General features: G+C 38.6%; 1 protein-coding gene across 4 annotated transcripts in view; it reads right to left on the bottom strand.

The window, feature by feature from the left end:
• The window catches only part of NBEAL1 (neurobeachin like 1), a 208360-nt gene that overhangs the window by 102624 nt on the left and 80918 nt on the right, over positions 1–24818 (bottom strand). For 3 of the 4 annotated variants that reach the window (XM_055379437.2, XM_055379438.2, XM_063695110.1), the window contains 8 exons: positions 22914–23000; positions 20837–20920; positions 13010–13108; positions 12340–12920; positions 10228–10360; positions 8395–8514; positions 7175–7478; positions 4441–4526 (listed from right to left, as the gene is read on the bottom strand). In XM_055379437.2, coding sequence (XP_055235412.2) covers positions 4441–4526; positions 7175–7478; positions 8395–8514; positions 10228–10360; positions 12340–12920; positions 13010–13108; positions 20837–20920; positions 22914–23000 — 1494 coding nt within the window. The remainder of the gene's footprint in view (positions 1–4440; positions 4527–7174; positions 7479–8394; positions 8515–10227; positions 10361–12339; positions 12921–13009; positions 13109–20836; positions 20921–22913; positions 23001–24818) is intronic. The other variant, XM_019022754.4, reaches the window with a different exon arrangement.

Genomic DNA, 24818 nt, shown 5'->3' with positions numbered 1-24818 from the left:
TGTCTTTTAAAACACAAATGATACCATCTTCTTTATGATTTTCTAGCTTCCTGGAACAACAAACCACTCCTCATTTGTACCCTTACTATTATGTTGTACATTATTCCAACAAAGAAATATTGTGTATTAGTTAAGGATATAAATTAAACAGGCTGGGTTCTAACTCCAGGATTCAACGGAATTATGAGTCTAAGCAAGTTACTTATCTTACTGAGCTTCAGAAAACTAAAGCTTAGAAAAGATAACCGATAATACCATATACCTCTCAGGGCTTTTGTGAAGATTAAGTGAAACAATACACGTGAAGCACTTAGCATAGTGCTTAACATATTGTTAACACCGTATAAATGGTAGCTAAAAAGAAAAATAAATGCTCATAAAGTTATGTTGAACTTATTTTTAAAAAAAATTTATTTTGCTTTAGATTGTAAGCTTCTTACAGACAGAGACTTTATTTATCTTTGTATTCTAAGGGTATAGCATAATTCTTGGCACTAAGAAGACATTCAATAAGTTTTAAGCAAATGAATGATTAAATACCTCCTACAAATGAGTACAAAAAAAACCGTTGACTATTTTAAAAATCCTCTGGAGCAGCTTTTCCCAAACTAGCATTTGTTAACAACTAAGTTATAATAACAAAATATGTTCTATGCTCAAATAGCTGGTGAAACAGTAGGACAAAACAAAAGTAAACTGGTTCCTTTATAGCAGAATTTTAAAAATGTATCACTAACCTCCAAGAGGGATATAAAGAATGCAACAGGGCCGGGCACGGTGGCTCACACCTGTAATCCCAGCACTTTGGGAGGCCAAGGCGGGCAGATCACTTGAGGTCAGGAGTTCGAGACTAGCCTGACCATTATGGTGAAACCTCGTCTGTACTAAAAATACAAAAAATTAGCCAGGTGTGGTGGCGCATGCCTGTAATCCCAGCTACTCAGGAGGCTGAGGCAGGAGAATCGCTTGAACCCAGGAAGTGGAGGTTGCAGTGAGCCAAGATCGCGCCACTGCACTCCAGCCTGGCAACAGAGCGAGACTCCGTCTCAAAAAAAAAAAAAAAAAAAAAAAGCAACAGGCCATATGCAGTGGCTCACGCCTGTAATCTTAGCACTTTGCAAGGCCTAAGTGTGTGGATCACTTGAGCCCAGGAGTTCAACACCAGCCTAGGCAACATAGTGAGACCTTGTCTTCTACAAAAAATCAAAAAATGGGGTGGGAGTATTGCTTGAGTCCAGGAGAATGAGGCTGCAACGAGCCGTGATTGCGCCACTGCACGGCCACCTAGGTAATGGGAGTGATACCCTGTCTTTAAAAAAAAAAAAAAAAGAATCCAACAGTCCCCCAAATTTATTTAACTATAGAGTCCCTGTCTCATGACATAGCACCATTTTGCAGAAACATTCCTTCAGTAATCTGTTTTATTGTATTTATCAATAGTCATATTAAGTTTCTTGGGGAAAAACAAGACAATAGCTATTTTTTTGGTAGTATAGAATTTTTTACTTTCAATGGTAAAAAAAAAAAAATCCAACTTTAATGTTAACAAATTCAAAGTTACTTTGTAAAAAGAATATGATGACCATAATGTCAAAAAGACCAGTCAGGCCCAGTGCGGTGGCTCATGCCTGTAATCCCAGCACTTTGGGAGGCCAAGGTGGGCGGATCACTTGAGGTCAAGAGTTCAAGACCAGCCTGGCCAACATGGTGAAACCCCATCTACCAAAATACAAAAATTAGCCAGGTGTGGTGGTACGTGCCTGTAATCCCAGCTACTTGGGAGGCTGAGGCAAGAGAATCGCTTGAACCTGGGAGGCAGAGGCTGCAGTGAGCCAAGATTGCGCCACTGCACTCTAGCCTGGGTGAGAGAGCGAGACTCCGTCTCAAAAAAAAAAAAAAAAAGTTGGCTGTCACACATCCAGAACTTGCCACTAAATATACTGTTTGGATTATATGCAATTATTTCTTAGCTATCTATGCTATATAGTGGAGAATGAAAATAGGTGTAAGATATAATTCCTGCCAAGAAATAACTTAAGATATATTAAACAAACATGCATCTTTGGGAAAAGAAGTTATACAAAGCAAACAAAAATATAAGACTCAAGAGACCTTATAACCAATGCAATGCATAAACTTTGACTGGATCCAGGATTCATTTCTAAAAGGCTATACAAATATTTTTGGAAAAATTTGAACACAGAGTATATATTAGATGAATTATGGGCCATTTTCTTAGGTAGGTAGATGATTATGTAGAAATATACAGGGATGAAGTGTCTTGATAGTTATGTCAATTCGTTTTCACAAATGATTTGAGACAAAGTCAGCAAGTACAGTAAAACATTAGTAATTGGTTAATTTAGGTGAAGAGTATATAGGATATCACTTTACCATTCTTTTGACTCCTCTCTAGGTTTGAAATGTATCACAGCAAAAAGAAGGGAGAAAATAAAACTAATAAGCAAATTTTATTAGGTCAGATACAAAAAATAAATATTTAAAAGTAAGGCCAGACACGGTGGCTCATTCCTGTAATCCCAACACTTCGGGAAGCTGAGGTGGAAGAATTGCTTGAGCCCAGGAATTCAAGACTAGCCTGGGCAACAGAGTAAGACCCTATCTCTATAAAAAATACACACACAAAAAAAGCTCAGCATGGTGGCACATGCCTGTAGTCCTAGCTACTCAGGAGACCGAAGGTGGGAGGACTGCTTAAGCTCAGGAGTTCAAGACCACAGTGGGCCATGATCCCACCACTGCACTCCAACCTGGGTAGCAGACTGAGAACCTGTCTCCAAAAAAACGGTGTGGAGTGGTGGAGTAGAAAAAAGTCCTTTTTCCTTTTACTTATCTAATAAAAGCAACTGAGGTCAGCAAGGACTGAGGAAAAAAAGACAAAAGAACTGGGAGAAACAAAAGAAAGGGGAGGAAGAAAAGAAGTAGCAAAAATATTAATTGCTTCCATTATACTCAATGTTACATGGACTCAGAAAATGTTTTGGTTTTGTGAGATTATACATTTTTTTTTTCTTTTGAGACGGAGTCTCACTCTGTTGCCCAGGCTGGAGTACAGTGGCACGATCTCGGCTCAATGCAAGCTCCGCCTCCCCGGTTCGTGCCATTCTCCTGCCTCAGCCTCCGGAGTAGCTGGGACTACAGGCGCCTGCCACCGCGCCTGGCTAATTTTTTGTATTTTTATAGAGACGGGGTTTCACCGTGTTAGCCAGGATGGTCTCGATCTCCTAACCTCGTGATCCGCCCGCCTCGGCCTCCCAAAGTGCTGGGATTAAAGCGTGAGCCACTGTGCCCGGCCGAGATTATACATTTTTATATATCTTTTTCTAGTTTAGCCAGCCGGTGCATGATAATAATTTATTACTTTCTTTTTTTTTTTTTTGAGATGGAGTCTCGGTCTGTCACCCAGGCTGGAGAGCAGTGGCACGATCTCAGCTGACTGCAATCTCTGACTCCAGGGTTCGATCACTTCTCATGCCTCACCCTCCTAAGTAGCTGGAACTACAGGTGCCTGCCACCAAGCCTGGCTAATTTTTTGTATTTTTAGTAGAGACGGGTTTCACTATGTTGGTCAAGTTGGTCTTGAACTCCTGACCTCAGGTGATCCGCCCACCTCAGCCTCCTAAAGTGCTGGTATTACAGGCAAGAGCCACAGCCACTGTGCTGGGCACCCCCCCCCTTTTTTTTTTTTTTTTTTTTTTGAGACAGGGTCTTGCTCTGTTGCCTAGGCTGGAGTGCAATGGTGCAATCACAGGTCACTGCAGCCTCAAACTCCTGGGCTCAAGGGATCTTCCCGCCTTTGCCTCCCAAGTAGCTGGGACTACAGGTGCATGCCACTAAACCTGGCTATTTTTTTTTTTTTTTTGGCATTTTTCATAAGTTTTATAGAGACAGGGGTCTCGCTATGTTGCCTAGGCTAGTCTGGAACTCCTGGCCTCAAATGATCCACCTGGGCATCCCAAAGCACTGGGATTACAAGTGTGAGCCACTGTGCCTTCTGGCCTTTTTCTCCTTTTGAAGTGAACATTTTTTCTTCTCTTTCTTTCCTTTTTTAAAATTTTTGGCTACATCACATTTAAAAAACTGAGAACAATTCTGTTTCATCTTTCCTTCCAGTAAACTATGAGAATACAAATACAAACAATTTCACTTACTGAAGTCAATTCATCGGTACAAATTCCAACTGTAACTATTGCCATTAGTACCACAGGGATGACATAATGATAATATTTGGACCCTCGTGGAGGAGGTATACCTTAATTTTTACTGCTTCTCACCTTCCTTTGAAAATTCATGATTATTTTGATGGCAATTCAAACCCCTCCTTTTAATTACCCAATGAAATGATAAAAGGAATAGAAAAGGAACTGCAGTTCACAACATAGTTATAACTAGATGGACAGTTCACAAATTTACTCTGACCTTTGCTGTGTAGTAAAGAAGGATGTTACCAGGCAGGTCGGCCATGTCAGACTCTTGACACTTCCAAAGGCTTAAACAATTTGGACCTGAAAATTATTTACACACACATACACACCATTGAATATACATGGTCTCCTTGGTTCTGTGTTATCAGAATAAAATTTAAAATTAAGCTGTTTCAAGCTACTCAAACAACACAGCTGAAACTCATTAAGCTAAAATTTACTTTGTTTCCATATTCCAGTTTATCTAAAACCTATAAAAATTGGGAAATAAATCAATTTCCATTACAGAAAATTTTTTTTATATAGTATTAACAAACTATTATCAGCCAGGTACAGTGGCTCATGCCTGTAATCCCAGCACTTTGGGAGGCTGAGGCAGGTGGATCACTTGAGCTCAGGAGTTTGAGACCAGCCTGGGCAACATGGTGAGACACCATTTCTACAAAAAAATATAAAAAATTAGCCAGAGGTGGTGGCATGTGCCCGTAGTCTCAGCTACTCAGGAGGTGAGAGATCACTCAAGCCTGGGAGGCAGAAGTTGCAGTGATCTGTGATTGCGCCACTGCACTCTGTCCTCAGCAACAGAGTGAGGTATTGTCTCAAAAACAAAAACAAACAAAAATTATTATCTGGTCACGCATGGTGGCTCACACCTGTAATTCCAGCACTTAGGGAGGCTGAGGTGGGAGGATCACCTGAGGTCAGGAGTTTGAGACCAGCCTGGCCAACATGGTAAAAACCCCATGTCTACTAAAAATACTAAAAAATTAGCTGGGCGTGGTGGCAGGCGCCTGTAATCCCAGCTACTCGGAAGGTGGAGAATCGCTTGAACCCAGGAGGCAGAGGCTGCAGTGAGCTGACGTCGTGCCATTGCACTCCAGCCTGGGCAACAAGAGCAAAACTCTGTCCAAAAAAAAAAAGAAAGAAATTATAAACAACCTAAGTAAATAACACGTCTTGAATCCAAGGAAATATGCAACCATTAAAAATGATCATTTAGGCCTAGCACAGTGGCTCACGCCTGTAATCCAAGCACTTTGGGAGGCCAAGGTGGGAGGATCACTTGAGGCCAGGAGTTCAAGACCAGCCTAGTGAACATGGCGAAACCTTGTCTCTACTAAAAATAAAATAATTAGCTGGGTGTGGTGGCACACACCTGTAATCCTAGCTACTTGGGAGGCTGAAGCACAAGAAACACTTGAACCCAGGAGACAGAGGTTATAGTGAGCCAATATCAGCCACTGCACTCCAGCCTGGGCAACAGAGCAAGGCTCTGTCTCAAAAAAACAAAAAACAAAAAACAAAAAAAAGAAAAGAAAAGATAAGGTTCTAATATAAAGTCTGAAATGTGGGCAATCCCATTCATCTCAAAATTCCCATGCAATCTAAAAAAGATATTTAGACAAATAAGAAGCTATTCTGCAGAGTTACATAACTCTTAAAAGCTTAACTCCTGAACATCCTGTTAGAATATACATATAATTTTGAAAGTAGTTAGGATCCAATAACTATTAGTACATATGTTTAAAATCATAGCCAAAAGAAAAACAAAAAGCCAAAACAAAATGAAAAACAGTTTGCAAACTTATCCAAGGTCGCCTAATTCTACTGCCTTCATGAATTCTTCAGGTATATTAATATATCAGTTGAAAAAATGACAAGTTTTGGAATAAGGCTCATGATTTTGGAAGCAGTTATATAATTTCTTCTAGAGATACGGTTATATTTTGTTTCATCAATTCATTAAAATCTGTCAAAAGTACTGACAGTGTTATGGACTGAACTATGTCCCCCTAAAATTCCTATTTAAAGCCATAATCCCCAATGTGACTGTATTGGAATAGGGCCTTTAAAGTGGTAACTGGGATTAAATGAAGTCATCGGGATGGGGCCGTAGTCTGAGAGAACCCCTTATAATAAGAGACACAGGAGAGGCTGGGCACGGTGGCTCACGCCTGTAATCCCAGCACTTTGGGAGGCTGAGGTGGGCGGATCACAAGGTCAGGAGATCGAGACCATCCTGGCTAACACGGTTAAACCCTCGTCTCTACTAAATATACAAAAAATTAGCCCGGCATGGTGGCGGGCGCCTGTAGTCCCAGTTACTCGGGAGGCTGAAGCAGGAGAATGGCGTGAACCTGGGAGGCGGAGCTTGCAGTGAGCCGGGATCACGCCATTGCACTCCAGCCTGGGCCACACAGCCAGACTCCATCTCAAAAAAAAAAAAAAAGAGAGACACAGGAGATCTCTTTCTCCGTCCATATGCACACAGAGAAAAGACCATGTGAGAACACAGCAAGAAGGTAACCACCTTATAAGCCAGGAAGAGAAGCCTCACTTATATAGAAGTGAGGGCCTGATCCTGATGTCACCTCGATCTTGAACTTCTAGCTTCCAGAACTGTGAGAAAATAAATTTCTGTTGCTAAAGCCGCCCAGTCTGTGGTATTTTGCTATGACAGCCTTAGCAGACAAATACAGGCAGTATTATGGATGATATCTGAAATATTTCCCAAAAATTTGCTTTATTTATGCCTACAAAACAAAAAGTATGGTATGTGGAGGGGCTTTTTCTTCCCTTTCAGCTTCAATTAAAACAAATACACTCTTCACATGAAATATATTCTTCAGAATATATTCTTCTATATTCTAAAAATATTCTTCAGAATATATTTAGACAACAAAAAAAAACTCTAAATTTGCATAAGCATTATAACTATACATGCTTACCTGCTAAATATAATGCCTTCACCTGAGGAGGTTGTAGTGGTTCGTAAAAGATGATAACAGATCCTAGCTGACCCTCCAGAGATGTGGGACACCCCCATTCACTGTCTTGGGTTCCAGCTGATATCAATTTGGTAATCAATTTTGATTTTTCAATTGTTCCTCCCCAGGAGGCTGATGACAGAATTCCACCAAATGATGTCCGGTGAGGGGTAATGGGAGAAGAGAAAGGTGGATCTGGGATTTGGGATGGTGGAGGAGTGGTGGTTCTTTGCCCAGCTGAACCAATGCAACAGGAAGTAAAGGGCTAAAAACAAACAAACAAATTACATAATTTTAATTAACATATATCCTCATATTTAACATAAAATTACACAATAAAATAGTACATAAAATTACACAAATAAATAAACTGAAAATAAAAGTGGAAGCAGTTTTATTTTTACCGAATCATGAAGTGTACACGCATGTGTATACTTAGGAAATTATTAGCAAAATTACCTTGGCCTATAGCATTTGGATGCATTACTTCTATGACTATTTTATATTCTTTGGTAATTTTTGAATTTTTAAAGTGTATATGATTATGAACTTTTTTAACTTTACTGTTTTTGAAAATAGAGAAAACTATTTTTTCTCTTTACGATGTATAAATATTAATCACAAACTATCCTGAAATGGTCACTGAGATGAAAACCAACAAAAAATTACTTGAATCCTTGGACTTGAGAAATAATCTACTCTATTCCATTATCTTCAGAAAAGGCCCTCTAGTGTTCTTTGAGAACCACTTCAATACATAAACTCTATTTTATACCTAACTAAAATATGAAGGTTTTAAGCTTCTTCATTATTGTTTCAATTATAATCAAGTTAGAAGAGTCCATCATAATATTCTCTTACATATTTCACGTACTTAGAGAGCTTTTATTAAACAATAGATTGATCTGCTCTATTCATTTCTTTGGCTTTTCTGTTATAAGTCTTTCTTTTTAAGCCTTTGTTTCTTCCTTAAATGTTTTCCTTTTTTCACATTGTCTGACTTCATCTAATAATGACAGGCTGACAGAATTGAATATTAATGTGTGGAGTCTTACTACATAGAAAACACTTTAAAATCTGGGGCCACATATTTACAATAAACATAACCTTCTACCTTAACTAAAACATTTCAAGAATTCTCAACCAATAGGGCCTGTAAAGAGTAGGTTGGATATACTTACTTCATTCATGGCAGGAAATCTGAGAGGGGCAGAAACCTTCTGTTGTCCATTGTCATAGATATAGATGAAGCTCTGACCAAAAGGCCTTTTTCCAGGCATGTGGACAACAGTTATGTTGTGCTGGTAAAGTGAAACACACATTTAAAAGGATAAAATTACATTATGTCTTTGGAATGACAAATGCTTTCAGAAGTTTGCTCTATAATTTGTACAAATAGTAGAACATTAAGATTAAACGTAAATGTTAAATTGATGTTCTCAAAGTAACAATTTTTTCCATAGTAGTACAAAAGCAAGTAAGCATATTCTATAAAATATACACAATTGTAACAGTACCTTTTCTGCATTTCCAAAGCTTTAGTATTCCTTAGAATCATTTTTAAAAATGAGAAGCATTTTATATTTTAGAAAACAATACAAATGCATTATTTAAAACAACCTATCAGCTGGGCGCAGTGGCTCACACCTGTAATCCCAGCACTTTGGGAGGTGGGCGGATCAGGAGTTCGAGACCAGCCTGGCCAACATGGTGAAACCCCACCTCTACTAAAAAATACAAACATTAGCCGGGCATGGTGGCAGGCGCCTATAATCCCAGCTACTCAGGAGGCTGAGATAGGAAAATTGCTTGAACTCGGGAGGTAGAAGTTGCAGTAAGCTGAGATGGCGCCACTGACTCCAGCCTTGGTGACAGAGTGAGACTCTGTCTCAAAAGAAAAAAACAAAAAAAAAAAACACAAAACAATCTATCATCTCATTTTATTTTATCATTGTTTTAAAAAACCTTTTTTAGAAATTGGGTCATGCTCTATAGCTGAGGCTTGAGTGCAGTGGCATAATCATAGCTCACTACAGCCTTGAACTCCCCAGTATCCTCCTGAATAGCTAGGATTATAGGTGTGTGCCACCTCACCCAACTAATTTTTCAATTTTTTGTAGAGAGAGTCTCACCCCAGGCTGGTCTTGAACTCCTGGCTTCAAGCAATCCTCCCATCTTGGTGTCTCAAAGTGCTGGGTTTACAGGTGTGAGTTACAGCACCCACCCCATCTCATTTTAAATTGAAATTCAAAATTAAATTTACTTATAGAGATGGGCGGATCACAAGGTCAAGAGATCAAGACCATCCTGGCTAACATGGTGAAATCCTGTCTCCACTAAAAATACAAAAATTAGCTGGGTGTGGTGGCACGTGCCTGTAGTCCCAGCTACTTGGGAGGCTGAGACAGGAGAATTGCTTGAACCCGGGAGGCAGAGGTTGCAGTGAGTTAAGATTGTGCCACTGTACTCCAGCTTGGCGACAGAGCAAGACTCTATCTCAAAAAAAAAAAAAAAAAAAAAGAAAATTTACTTATAGAAAACCTTAAGACATCCTAACATTCTATATACATATTTATTTATTTATTTATTTATTTATTTATTTATTTATTTATTTATTTATTTTGAAACAGGGTCTCACTCTGTTGCCCAGGCTGGAGTACAGTGGCACCATCTCAGCTTACTGGAGCCTTGACTTCCTGGGCTCAAGCGATTCTCCCAACTCAGCCTCCCAAGTGGCTGGGATCACAGGCACAAATCACCATACCCAGGTAATTTTTGTATTTTTCAGTAGATAGCAGGTTTCACCATGTTGCCCAGGATGGTCCCAAACTCTTGAGCTCAAGTTATCTGCCTGCTTTGGGCTCCTAAAGTGCTGGGATTACGTACAGGTGTGCCACTGCGCCCAGCCTCATTTAAATTTTTTAGCAAAAAAATGACTGCTGTTGAATTTATGACAATGGTGGGAAATACCATTAACCATACTAGAGGTTAAATGTGATGCCCTAAAGCCTTACCCAGAGGGAATCACAGAAACTGTGGTCAGGAAGCATAACCGTTGCATATTCTCTTTTTGTGCACACTGCCACGACCAACATACCTGAATGGGTAATAAAGGCTTCAAAACCCATGCCACTTCCTGTAAAAAAACTAAAAAAAATACGTATTATCAGAACTTTTAAAGTTGGTTGTTCAGTTTCATCATCATTAAAGTACATAAAACCATAAAGCCATCATGAACATCTTTACCAACAATTCTGTGGCTTAAATTCTATTGCCACACAGAAGTCCAACCTTGTTTCAAAGACCCCTTTAAAATCCATTTTGGTCATAAGAGTTAGTAAATAAAACGCAGCCTTGTAAAGTGGAATTCCACTAGTAAAAGTAAAAAAGTAAAACTACTAATTTTCAAATCTTTAAAATTCTTCCAAATAAGATTCAGTAAGCATAAATAAAGGTCTTTAAAATCACAAGACATAGGCCAGGCGCAGTGGCTCATGCCTGTAATCCTAGCACTTTAGCAGGCCGAGGCGGGCAGATCACCTGAGGTCAGGAGTTCGAGACCAGCCTGGCCAGCGTGGTGAAACCCCGTCTCTACCAAAAATACAAAAATTAGCCAGGCGTGGTGGCGGGCGCCTGTAGTCCCAGCTACTTATGTGGCTGAGGCAGGAGAATCGCTTGAACCTGGGAGGTGGAGGTTGCAGTGGGCTGAGATCGTGCCACTGCACTCCAGCCTGGGCGACAAGAGCAAAATTCTGTCTAAGAAAAAAAAAATCACAAGACATATTAAAAAGTAGTAGCTACTTAAGTCTGGATGTACAGACACATAGGTTTTCTGTTCCTTCATATAAATATATAGCATATTTATATATAATATATATTTATAGCATATTCAATGGAATAGAAATCATTACTCATATCACTACTCATTTGTTTTTCTTTTTTTTGAAGCAGAATCTACTCTATTGCCCAGGCTGGAGCGCAGTGGTGCGATCTCAGCTCACTGCAGTCTCTCTGCCTCCTGGGTTTAAGTGATTCTTGTGCCTCAGCCTCCCAAGTAGCTGGGATTACAGGCACGTGCCACCACGCCCAGCTAATTTCTGTATTTTTAGTACAGACGGTGTTTCTCCATACTGACCAGACTGGTCTTGAATTCCTGACCTCAAGTGATTCGCCCACCTCAACCACTTAAAGTGCTAGGATTACAGGCGGAGCCACCACACCCGGCCATTATTCATTTTCATAGTGTTTTTTCTGTGTGTGTGAGACAATCTTGCTTTGTCACCCAGGTTGAAGTGCAGTGGTGCTATCACAGCTCACTGTAGCTTCAACTTCCCGAGCTGAAGTGATCCTCTCAGCCTTCCAAGTAGCTGGGACTACAGGTATGTGCCACCACACCTGGCTAATTTTTATATTTTTTGTAGAGATAAGGTTTTGCCATGTTGCCCAGGCTGGTCCTGAACTCCTGGCCTCAAGCAATGCACCTGCCTCTACCTCCTAAAGTGGTGGGATTACAAGTGTGCCACCACACCTGGCCCATTTTCAAGGTTATTACTCCTTTTTCCTTTCACTTTTACACTACTTTTAAGAAGGAAACTTGTGGCTGGGCGCGGTGGCTCATGTCTGTAATCCCAGCAATTTGGGAGGCCGAGGAGGGTGGATCATGAGGTCAGGAGATCAAGACCATCCTGGCTAACACGGTGAAACCCCGTCTCTACGAAAAAAAAAAATACAAAAAATTAGCCGGGCAGGCGTGGTGGCGGGTGCCTGTAGTCCCAACTACTTGGGAGGCTAAGGCAGGATAATGGCGTGAACCCAGGAGGCGGAGCTTGCAGTGAGCCGAGATCATGCCACTGCACTCTAGCCTGGGTGACAGAGCCAGACTCTGTCTCAAAAAAACAAAAAAACAAAAAGAAAAAAACTTAACCAGCAATATTTGAGATAAACAGCTATTACTATGAAAGCAATAAAGCACTTATAATTAAACTGTATAAAGCCTAAGGATGAAGAGACTTTAGATAAGCTGTATATCTAAAAGCTAGATGCTTGGAAACGGTTTTCCTGTTTAAGAATCACAGCATATATTGTTATGACAGTATTCATTTATATTCCATAATTTTTACCAATACCTGTACAATTGTTTCCGTTTCCCTCCTTTGTTAGCAATGCCAAGAGTCAACTGATCCTGATCTAAGCAAAACCAAGCACTGAAAGAAAAGGCAGACCCTGGCCATTTCTGTATGGGAGGCACAGAAATTCCTGCCATACTATGTGACAAATTGAAATACTGGAGGGCACTCTCTAGACTTAGTTTTCGGGCCATTGTCAGGATTGCTCGAGTCACGGGAGTGACATAAGGGTGAACAGACTCAGATTCATCCACTCTCAGCAATCTCAGTAGTCGACGGATTTCTTCTGAGCTCACTGACTGACTCCCCAAGGAACCATGGATTGCAATCAAGTTCTCAGCACAAGTTTGATGGAGGGAAGAATGCAAGTCAAGGGTTTCAATGATTCTAATCCCCATGTTTGCATTGACACAAGTAGTTCGACTCTGTCTATTAATACAACAAATTCTTTTCAGCCAATCAGAGATGAAGATTTGCAGGTCATGGGATTGTAGTTCTGGAAGCCACTGGATAAGAAGCAAGAGAGGTTGGACATTACTAATGCCCAAAATCCCAACTGAAGTGTGGTCACCCTCTACAGCCTGAAAAGCAACATAAAAGATAAAAGGTTAGTTACCATTTTCAAAACGGATATTAACAGAAATTCTCTTAATAAAGGTTATAAACTCACCATATTCATAAGTTCTTTAAGTAATTCCAGTGGTGGCTGACCCAGGGATTTTAATACTTCAAGCATATGTGTATAACCAATTCTTTCTTTAAATACTTCCTAGGGGATGGGAAGACAATATATCAAAGTACATTTTCAAAGACTGAATATGCTGGAATATTAAAAATATTAAATAATACTCATTTATGCTAATTAACTTAATATTAGGTAAAGAAAAAGACACGAATTCACTATTTGCCTTCTTAAATCATGTCTTCATTTTAAAATAGATTCCATATAACTTCTGATGTAATGAAGTTATAATTATCTACCAAAATTCAAAATAAATGAAATTAACAATAACTGTGTTATAGAATTATTATATTATTTGAAGATTAGGGCATATGACAATTCTTGTATTTTCTTCACTTGATTTGTAATTACTATAGTAGTAGTTAAGTCAAAACAAAAATAGAGGAAAAAATGAGGAGACTGTAGGCAAGAGGAGTCAGATATCAGCCTAAAAAGACCCATTAAAGAGTTCCTGCCAATTTTGAATAGTGGTCAGAAAGAAACTGAGTACAAAGAGTTTTCTCTCTGCTACTTGTATCTAAATGGTCTGAATTATCTGGAACATCAAGTTCATTTTAGGAAGTTCTATGTCACATGTATTTTTGAACCAGTAGGCACCCAAAGTCATAAAGTGAAATATAAAGACAACTGGAAAACCTAGAACACACTAAAGTGCCCCATTACCTTAGGTTGAAATATATACACTCACTACAAAATCAAAAAATTTAACAAAACAAGTAAAGCTGGTTTCCTTTAGGGAGAGAAATGGTTGAATGTGGGTCAAGAATAGGAAATATTTTCTCATTATGTATTTTTGTTATATAATCTTTTGAATTTTAAACATGCCAGCTATTATATGGACAAAAAAAAAAAACAACTTTCAAGGAAGACTGGAACATCTTCATGTTTGAATTTCAGAATACAGTACAGGCAATCCATTATACTCATAAACCAGTTATTTAGGACTTAAAATGGTTTCCATCGTACAGCAACTAGTATTAGATGGAGATTAAGTCACAAGCCAGACTGTAAAAGTTGTAAAAGCCTATTCAATAGGAACCTAACCATGAGTTATGTCAACATTTCTAAGGCAAAAGTTAGAGTCTCCTAACACAAACCAATGTAATCTAAGGAATACAATGAAAGGCATGTTTCAGAAAACAGGGAGTAATTAATTCACTTCTGGTACCAGGAAGGTGAGGCATAAAGTATATTAGATGTGGCAGATAAGAGTGTAAAGTAATAATAAAAGTCACTGACATGTATTTAGCATTTATCATGTGCCTGGCACTATGCTTACCACTTCACACAGATGACCTCACTAATCTTATCAGCATATGAGGAAACTACCAGTATAACTGGACAGAAGAACAGTCAGTGGCAGTGAATGAGAAGAGACAGAAAACTCTAAGGGTTAGTGAATACAAGAAGCAGAATTTCCATGGCCATACAACCTGGAAAAACTAGTATCAAACTGATAGGCTATTCAAATGTGAAAAATGTCATATTTTAGGCAGTCATAAACTGACTAAATAAAGGGTCATTATTTTATTAATAAAGAAAAACTCTGATATAAAACTTAATTTTTTAAACTCATGAACCACAGAACCACTTAAAAGTATCCTTCCAACACCAGTGCTCATGTCCCATTCTTTGCCAACACTGTAAATCCTATCAGTTTGCAGTTCAATCATTAATGTCTTTTAAAATCTTAAAGCAGTGCCTATAGGGGTTTGTCTTTAAAATTATCACAAGTATAGGCAAACAATAAATAACCTCATTCTTATATTAAGATATTTTGTGAATGATTTTATTTCAGGTGTTAAACCACATGTATTACATACTTTCATACATCACTTCAGAATTTACATAGTGAAAATCGGCACATCTATTTAAATATTTTAAAACTTGGAGATACATCAGGCTAACAGCAGACCTTTCAACAGAAACCCATACAAGCCAGAAGCAACTGGGAGCATATATTCAGCTTTCTTTTTTTTTTTTGAGACGGAGTCTCGCTCTGTCGCCCAGGCTGGAGTGCAGTGGCGTGATCTCAGCTCCTGCAAGCTCCACCTCCAGGTTTCACACCATTCTCCTGCCTCAGCCTCCCGAGTAGCTGGGACTACAGGCGCCCACCACCATGCCTGGCTAATTTTTGTATTTTTTTTTTTTTTAGTAGAGATGGGGTTTCACTGTGTTAGCCAGGATGGTCTTGATCTCCTGAACTCATGATCCGCCTGCCTCAGCCTCCCAAAGTGCTGGGATCACAGGTGTGAGCGACTGCGCCCAGTCATATTCAGCATTCTTAAAGAAAAGAGGCTGGGCACAGTGGCTCACGCCTGGGATCCCAGACTTTGGGAGGCTGAGGGGGGTAGATCACGAGGTCAGGAGTTCCAGACCAGCCTAGCCAAAATGGTGAAACCCCACCTCTACTAAAATACAAAAATTAGCCAGGCGTGGTGGCAAGCACCTGTAATCCCAGCTACTCCGGAGGCTAAGGCAGGTGAATTGCTTGAACCCAGGAGGCGGGGGTTGCAGTGAGCCAGGACTGCATCACTGCACTCCAACCTGGGCAACAGAGCAAGACTCTGTCTCAAAAAAAAAAGAAAGAAAGAAAAAAGAAAAAAAAGAAATTCCAAAGAATTTCATATCCAACCAAACTAAGCTTCATAAGTGAAGGAAGAATAAGATCCTTTTCAGAGAAGCAAATGCTAAAAGAATTCATTACTACCAGACCTGCCTTACAAGATATCCTGAAGGGAGTGCTAAATATGGAAAGGAAAGACCATCACCAGCCACTACCAAAACACACTTAAGTACATAAACCCATGACACTATAAAGCAACCACACACACAAGTCAACAAGTCTGTATAATAACTAGCTAATAATATGGCAGTAGGATCAAATATGCACAGATTAATACTAACCTTGAATGTATATGGGCTAAATTCCCCAATTAAAAGGCACAGAGTGGCAAGTTGGATAAAAAACCAAGACCCAGTGGTATGCTGTCTTCAAGAGACTCATCTCACATGCAGTGACACCCATAGGCTTAAAGTAAAGGAATGGAGAAAACTCAACCAAGCAAATGGAAAACGGAAAAAAGCAGGGGTTGCTATTCTTACTTCAGACAAAACAGACTTTAAACCAACAAAGATCATAAAGACAAAGTAGTTACATAATGATAAAGGGCTCAATTTAACAAAACCTAACTATCTTAAATATATATACACATTCAACACAGAAGCACCTAGATTTGTAATTCTTAGAGAACTACAGTATACTTGGATAGATCATTGAGGCAGAAAACTAACAAAGATATTCAGGACCTGAACTTAACACATGACCAAATGGACCTAGTAGAGACCTACAGAACACTTTACCACAAAACAAGAGAATATACATTCTTCACATCTGCACATGGGACATATTCTAAAATCGACAACACAATCAGACATAAAATAATCTTCAGCAAATTTCAAAAAACCAAAATCATACCAACTACACTCTCGAACCATAGTACAATAAAAATAGAAATCAAGACTAAGAAAATTGTTCAAAACCACACAATTACATGAAAATTAAACTGTCTACTCCTGAATGACTCCTGGGTAAATAATAAAATTAGAGCAGAAATAAAGAAATTATTTGAAACTAATGAGAAGATACAACATACAAGAATCTCTGGGACATAGCTAAAGCAGTGTTAAGAGGGAAATTTATAGCACTAAACACCCACATCAAAAAGTTAGAAAGACTACAAATCCAACAACCTAACATCACAACTAGAGAACTGGAGAAACAAGAGCAAACCAATCCCAAAGCTAGCAAAAGGCAAGAACTAACCAAAACAGCACTGAACTGAAGGAAATTGAGACATCAAAAACCATACGAAAGATAGGCGGGGCACAATGGCTCACATCTGTGATCCCAGCACTTTGGGAGGCTGAGGTGGGCAGATCACTTGAGATCAGGAGCTCAAGACCAGTCTGGCCAACATGATGAAACCCCCCCATCTCTACTAAAAATACAAAAATTAGCCAAGCATGGTGGCATGTGCTTGTAATCCCAGCTACTCAGGAGGCTGGCAGGAGAACTGCTTGAACCCGGGAGGCGGAGGTTGCAGTGAGCTGAGATCGCGCCACTGGACTCCAGCCTGGGTGGCAGAGAGAGACTCTGTCTCCAAAAAAAAAAAAAAAAAAAAGAAATACAAAAGATCAACAATTCCAGGAGTTGATTCTTTGAAAGAATTAATAAAATAGATCACTAACTGAACAAAGAAAAAAAACAGAGAATATCTAAACAAACACAATCAGAAATGACAAATAGGACATTACTACTAACCCCACAGGATACAAAAAACCCACAAAGACTACTACGAACACCTCTATGCACATAAGCTAGAAAACCTAGAAGAAATGGATAAATTCCTAGAAACATACAACCTCCCAAGATCAAACTAGGAAGAAAATGAATCCCAGTACAGACCAATAATAAGTTCCAAATTTGAATCAGTAATAAAAAGCCTACCAATCAGAAAAAGCCCAGGACCAGAAAGATGCACAGCCAAATTCTATCAGATACATAAAAAAGAGCTGGTACCATTCCTACTGAAACTTTTCCAAAAAATTGAGGAGGAAGGACTCCTTTCTAACTCCTTCTATGAGGCCAACATCACCCTGATACCAAAACCTGGCAGAGACACAACAAATAAAGAAAACTTCAGGCCAATATCCTTGATAAACATAGATGCAAAAATCTTCAACAAAACATTAGTAAACAGAATCCAGCAGCACATCAAAGAGCTAATCCACTATGATCAAGTAGGCTTTATCCACGGGATGCAATGTTGGTTCAACATATGCAAATTAATAAATGTGATTCATCACATAAACAGAACTAAAAACAGAAACCACAAGATTATCTCAATAGAAACAGAACAGGCTTTCAATAAAATTCAACATCGCTTCATGTTAAAAACCCTCAACAAACTAGGCACTGAAGGAACATACTTCAAAATAAGAGCCATCTATGACAAACCCACAGCCAACATCATACTGAATGGGGAAAAGCTGGAAGCATTCCCCTTGAAAGCCAGAATAAGACAGGGATACCCTCTCTCACTACTCCCATTCAACACAGTACAGGAAGTCATAGCCAGAGCAATCAGGCAAGAGAAAGAAATAAAAGGCTTCTAAGTAGGAAGAGAATAAGTCAAACTCTCCCTGTTTGCAGACAATATGATTCTACGCCTAGAAAACCCCATAGTCTCTGCCTAAAAGCTCCTTGATCTAATAAACTACTTGAGCAAAGTTGCAGGATACAAAATCAATGTACAAAAATCAGCAGCATTCCTATACACCAACAATATCCAAGCTAAGAGCCAAATCAAGAATGCAATCCCATTAACAATTACCACAAAAAGAATAAAATAACTGGGAATATGGCTAATCAGTGAGGTGAAAGATCTCTACAACAAGAATTATGAAACACTGCTGAAAGAAATCCGAGATGTCACCAACAAATGGAAAAATATTCCATGTTTATGAATAGGAAGAATCAATATTGTTAAAATAACCATACTGCCTGGGCTGGTGTGGGGGCTCATGCCTGTAATCCCAGCACTTTAGGAGGCCGAGGTGGGCAGATCATTTGAGGTCAGGAGTTCCAGACCAGCCTGGTCAACATCGTGAAACCCTGTCTCTACTGAAAATACAAAAAAATTAGCCAAGCATTGGTGCACACCTGTAATCCCAGCTACTTAGGAGGCTGAGGCAGGAGAATCGCTTGGACCTGGGAGATGGAGGTTGCAGTGAGCTAGGATCATGCCACTATACTCTAACCTGGGTGAGAGAGTGAGACTCTGTCTCAAAGAGAAAAAAACTGACCATACTGCCCAAAGCAATTTACAGATTCAGTGCTATTCCTATCAAACTACCAGTGGCATTCTTCACAGAATTAGAAAAACCTATTTTAAAATTAATATGGAACCAAAAAAGAGCCTGAATAGCCAAGGCAATCCTAGACAAAAAGAACAAAGCTGGAGGCATCACATTACCTGACTTCAAACTACACTACGAGATTACAGTAACCACAACAACATAGTACTGGTACAAAAACAGACACATAGACCAGTAGAACAGAAAAGAAAGCCCAGAAATAATGCTGCACACCTACAGCCATCCAATCTTCGACAAACATGACAAAAACAAGCAATGGGAAAGGGCTCCTTTTCAATAAATAGTACTGGGATAACTAGCTAGCAATATGCAGAAGATTGAAACTGGACCCCTTCCTTACAAAACACAAAAATCAACTCAAGATAGATTAGACTTAAATGTAAAATAGGACCTGGCAAAGATTTCATGATGAAGCCATCAAAAGTAACTGCCAAAAACAAAAATTGATAAATGGGACCAAATTAAACTAAAGAGCTTCTGCACAACAAAGGAAACTATCAACAGAGTAAACAGACAACCTACAGAATGGGAGAAACTATTTGCAAACCATGCATCCAACAAAGGTCTAATATCCAGAATCTATAAGGCACTTAGACAAATCAACATGTAAAAGCAAATAACCCGACTAAAAAGTGCGCAAAGGACAAGAACGGACACTTTTCAAAAGAAAACAGGGCTGGGTGTGGTGGTTCATGCCTGTAATCCCAGTACTTTGGGAGGTCAAGGCAGGCGGATCACCTGCGGTTGGGAGTTCAAGACCAGCCTGGCCAACGTGGTGAAACCCCATCTCTACTAAAAATACAAAAATTAGCCGGGCTGTGGTGGTGCACACCTGTAATCCCAGCTACTCGGGAGGCTGAGGCAGGAGCATCACTTGAAACCAGGAGGCGGAGGTTGCAGTGAGCTGAAATCATGCTACTGCACTCCAGCTTGGGCGACAGAGGGAGACCCTACCTCCAAAAAAAAAAAAGAAAAAGAAAAGAAAACATATGCAGCCAACAAGCATATTAAAAATGCTAAACATCACTAATCATTAGAGAAATGCAAATCAAAACCACAATGACATACCATCTCACACCACTCAGAATGGCTATTATTAAAACATCAAAAAGTAACAGATGTTGGCAAGGTTGTGAAGAAAAGGAAACACTCATACACTGCTGGTGGGATGTAAATTAGCTCAGCCATTATGTAAAGCAGTCTGGCAATTTCTCAAACAACTCAACGCAGAATTACCATTCAACCTGGCAATCCCATTACTGGATAAATATCCAAGGGAATATAAATTGTTCTGCCATAAAGACACATGCACATGTATGTTCATCATAGCACTATTCTCAATAGCAAACACATGGAATCAACCTAAAGCCAATTGTAGACTGGATAAAGAAAATGTGTTATATATACACCATGGAATACTACACAGCCATAAAAACAAATGAGATCATATCCTCATATCCTTTGCAACAATGTGGATGGAGCTGGAGGCCATTATTCTAGGTGAACTAACACAGGAATAGAAAACCAAATACCACATGTTTTTACATATAAGTGGGAGCCAAACACTGAGTTCATATGGACACAAAGAAAGGAACAATAGACACCAGGGCTTACTTGAGGATGAAAGGAAGGAGGAGGGGGAAGATTGAAAAACTACCTATTGGTTACTATGCTTATTACCTGGGTGGCAAAATAATCTGTACACGAAATCCCCGTGATATCCAATTTACCTATATAACAAACCTGCACATGTACCCCTGAACCTAAAATAAAAGTTAAGAAAAAAAAAAAAAAGCTGGAGGATATATGTTTCACCTTAGCAGCTGGAGATTTGTTCATTACTGCTGTCAAAGCCTGAATGGTTGATATGGCCAAACAATCCAATTGTCCCTGAAACACCTATTGAGGGGGAAGGGGAAACAAGAAATTAACAAATGTGCTCACGATTTTTATTGAGTTAGGAAACCTTTGGTCTGAAAACCTGAAAAAATAATTACTTAACATGCATTACATTCCTCTTCTGATGAAATGGATTTCTGAAACACTATAACCTGCAAGGAAAGTTACCTATTTAAAAGAAAAATAAACCACATGTCAAGGAGGATAAGGCAACATTCACTTATTACATTAAAATGTTTTGAGAAAAAACAAGCTTAACACATGCTTTTTAAAAATAATGGACAATCTCAAGAGGAAGGGAGGGAGGTCTATCATTCATTGGAAATCCTATTACTTTTTTTTTTTTTTTTTTTGAGATGGAGTTTCGTTCTTGTTGCCCAGGCTGGAGTGCAATGGTGCAATCTCGGCTCACTGCAACCTCCACCTCCCAGGTTCAAGTGATTCTCCTGCCTCAGCCTCCTGAGTAGCTGGGATTACAGGCATGCGTCACCACGCCCAGCTAATTTTTGTATTTTTAGTAGAGACAGGGTTTCTCCATATTGGTCAGGCTGGTCTTGAACTCCTGACCTCAAGTGATCCACCCACCTCGGCCTCCCAAAGTGCTGGGATTACAGGTGTGAGCCACCACACCCAGCCAGAAATCCTATTATGTTTTAATTCCCCTGCAAAACTACACTTGAACCATCCAGGTTTAAATTCCATTTGCATGTATAAAAAGACAGCTAAAATAATCTTGTTTATCTAGTTTCCAAACCCTGTGTTAAAACTAAGATGGCATGTGCATATGCCAATCAATTATATTTATAAACAATTAAATATATCTATTTTTATATTAAATGGAAAATTTGAGGCAGACACAGAAAATGAAATACGTATCTCTAAGTATTGTCATGTTTTTGAGAAGGCAACTTTTAATCCTAAAAGTTGTATGAAAAAATAAAAACTAGCCTAATTTTGTCTATTACTGTTTAAGTTTCATCAAAAAGAAGAGATATGTTAAATTCCAGGGCAGTGTATTTATAGCAAAAACAAAAACTAACATCAAGAATATTAAAAAACTGAACATGACTGTTATATCAGGCTTAGACAATCATGAAAGCATAGAATCACTTACAATTTGGAATTGTAATGTGAACCTCTAAGAGACTATAATAATTGTTTTATTAATCTACATAAGTAGGCCTTAAAAGGGATTAACATTTATACAGAAATCTAAAACAATATTTTGTAAATTGGCATTTCACATCTAGAATAAAAAATAATAAGATGATAATGTCTCTTGTTATACAAAAATTCTATTTATAAACTTGGACATTAACCAATGTTAATAAAAGATATTATGTAAGTTTATTGGAAATATTTTGGAAGAGAAAAATAACGTCAATTTTTAAAGGTAGTTTTTTTTCAAACTAAATTACCTAATGTATTGAGAGAAGCAACATAAATTACATATTTTTGCTTTATTATACCTGTATAGACTTGACTTTCTAGAATACAAAAAGTCAAGTTTTATGCTAAATTAACAGAGAGTTCAGCATCTTCTTCCCTTCCTCCAAGATTCAGGTTGTCCATTGAATTATAATCATCACTTGTCAACAAGAAGCAAAGAATCAAGATATTAACAATGACCATACATATTCACAAAGAAAGCCCTAAGGTCCCAATATACCACAGTGCTTAGAAAAGTCACCCCAGGTGGACAGCATTGATACTGAGATCCCATTCCTGTACTTTATATCTCCTCAAATTGAAAAGACCATACACACGTAGAGGGAATGGAATGGTACTGATTGTTTGTATCAACCACCAAGATATTTACCCTTTAGATGAAAGTAATTTTTAACTTTTTAGTAATTTTCAAAAATAATTAATGAATATTAGAATTTGACAATGTTTGTGTATTTTAGGACATAAGAAGAAAAGCACAGGAATAGTTATTCCCATTGGCTGATTTTGGACTTGAGCTGAAACAAGATGCAGGCTTTGTAGATACCTGGTCCTCATTCATTTCTGTCAGTAATTTGTTGGCAAGGTCTTTCTCGTTCTTGTCTGCCACCTTATTGTTAGCATTTAAAAATAGCTGTTAAAAACAGAGACAAGAATAATGGAGAAAGAACATTAAATTGTTACCTATAAGCAGCAATGAAGCTTAAATGGGTTTCCATGTCTCTTGAAAATAAACCCAAGAATTCCCTTGTGAAATATACTACACTTTCAAAAATTAAAGATTATTCACTTTTTGGATTATGAACTAATAGTAGTTTAGATATTTCTCTCTTGGAATTCAAAGTTACTAAAATAAGAAAGAATGGCAATAATTAGGATTAGTTAATATTCCTAAATTCTTAAAGAATCAGCAGAGAATGTCTCACAGTGATATGGTTTGGCTCTGTGTCCCCACCCAAATCTCATCTTGAACTGTAGCTCCCCAAATTCCCATGTGTTGTGGGAGAAACTCGGTGGGAGTTCTCATGGTAAGTGAATAAGTCTCATTAGATCTGATGGTTTTATAAAGGGAAGTTTCCCTGCACAATCTCTCTTCTCTTGTCTGACGCCATGTGAGACGTGTCATTCACCTTCCACCATGATTGTGAGGCCTCCCCAGCCACAAGAAACCATGAGTTCATTAAACTTTTGTAAATTGTCCAGTCTCCGGTATGTCTTTATAAGCAGCATGAAAATGGACTAATACACACAAAAAAGAAGGAAAGCTGTTACTGACACAAACCAAAGATACCGTAGTACGTAACACCCAGTATGGTTCTATAGTTAAGGAAGTTTGTGAAGTGCTATCAAACTAACTTTAAAAACGGTTCTTTCTAGAAGTACTTCCTCAGAGTCTCAAATATGCCAATGTGTACTTTGACAAGGGAGGTCAGGGTGCAGCATTTCCAAAATTTATCTGACCACACATTTTGTTAAAACATCAGTTTAAAAGTATTCTCCAAAGTCATCAAGAATTGAGCTTCATTTATATTCATTTGTATTCTGTAAAGGAAAATTGAGATTACCTCTAGCATACATGGGCATTACCCTCTTCTGAGTAAAATAAAGAAATCAAGTATTTTAGTTTCAGTATATAAAAGTCAGCATCCCAAAAGGCCTTCAACTTGCCCACAGTTTGAAAAAAAATTCAAATGATACTCAAAGTGAGAGACAGATTTATAAAGGAATTTATTAAGAGCATCCTAAGGAAGAAGGTTCTTAGGAAGTTCTATTATTTCAGAAATGAGAAAACAAAAGGTCGAGTTACATGCTGAAATATGCAATATAAAATAAACTGCATAGAGGTATGGTATTATATGTTATGCAAGAGTATATATAAGGCTTAACATAACAATAAATTGATATATACACTACAGGCCTTGGAATCAGAGACCTGAGTTTGAATTTTGGTTCTGCAACTTATTGGCTGTCTGATTTCAAGGAAAACTACTTCTCCAAGCTTTTCTCAAAAATAGGGAGAAAAATACCTCATCACATAGCTATACATATTAAATGACATAATCCACACTAGCTTATTAGCATAGTATCTGGCACATAACAGAGACTTAACAAATGAAAGGTGTCGGCTGGGTGTGGTGGCTCATGCCTGTAATCCCAGAACTTTGGGAGGCTGAGGTGGGCGGATCACCTGAGGTCAGGAGTTCCAGACCAGCCTGGCCAACATGGTGAAACTCTGTCTCTACTAAAAATACAAAAACTAGCCTGTAGTCCCAGCTACTTGGGAGGCTGAGGCAGGAGAATCACCTGAACCCGGGAGGTGGAGGTTGCAGTGAGCAGGGATAGAGCCACTACACTCCAGCCTAGGTGACAGAGCGAGACTCTGACTCAAAAAAACAAACAAACAAAACAAACAAAAAACAAATGAAAGGTGGTATTATTACAAGCAAAGGTT

Source organism: Gorilla gorilla, chromosome 11 (genome assembly GCF_029281585.2).
Source record: "Gorilla gorilla gorilla isolate KB3781 chromosome 11, NHGRI_mGorGor1-v2.1_pri, whole genome shotgun sequence".
NCBI classification, from domain to species: domain Eukaryota; kingdom Metazoa; phylum Chordata; class Mammalia; order Primates; family Hominidae; genus Gorilla; species Gorilla gorilla.
The sequence above is the reverse complement of the archived record's forward strand: the minus strand, read 5'-3'. Positions and strand labels throughout refer to the sequence as shown.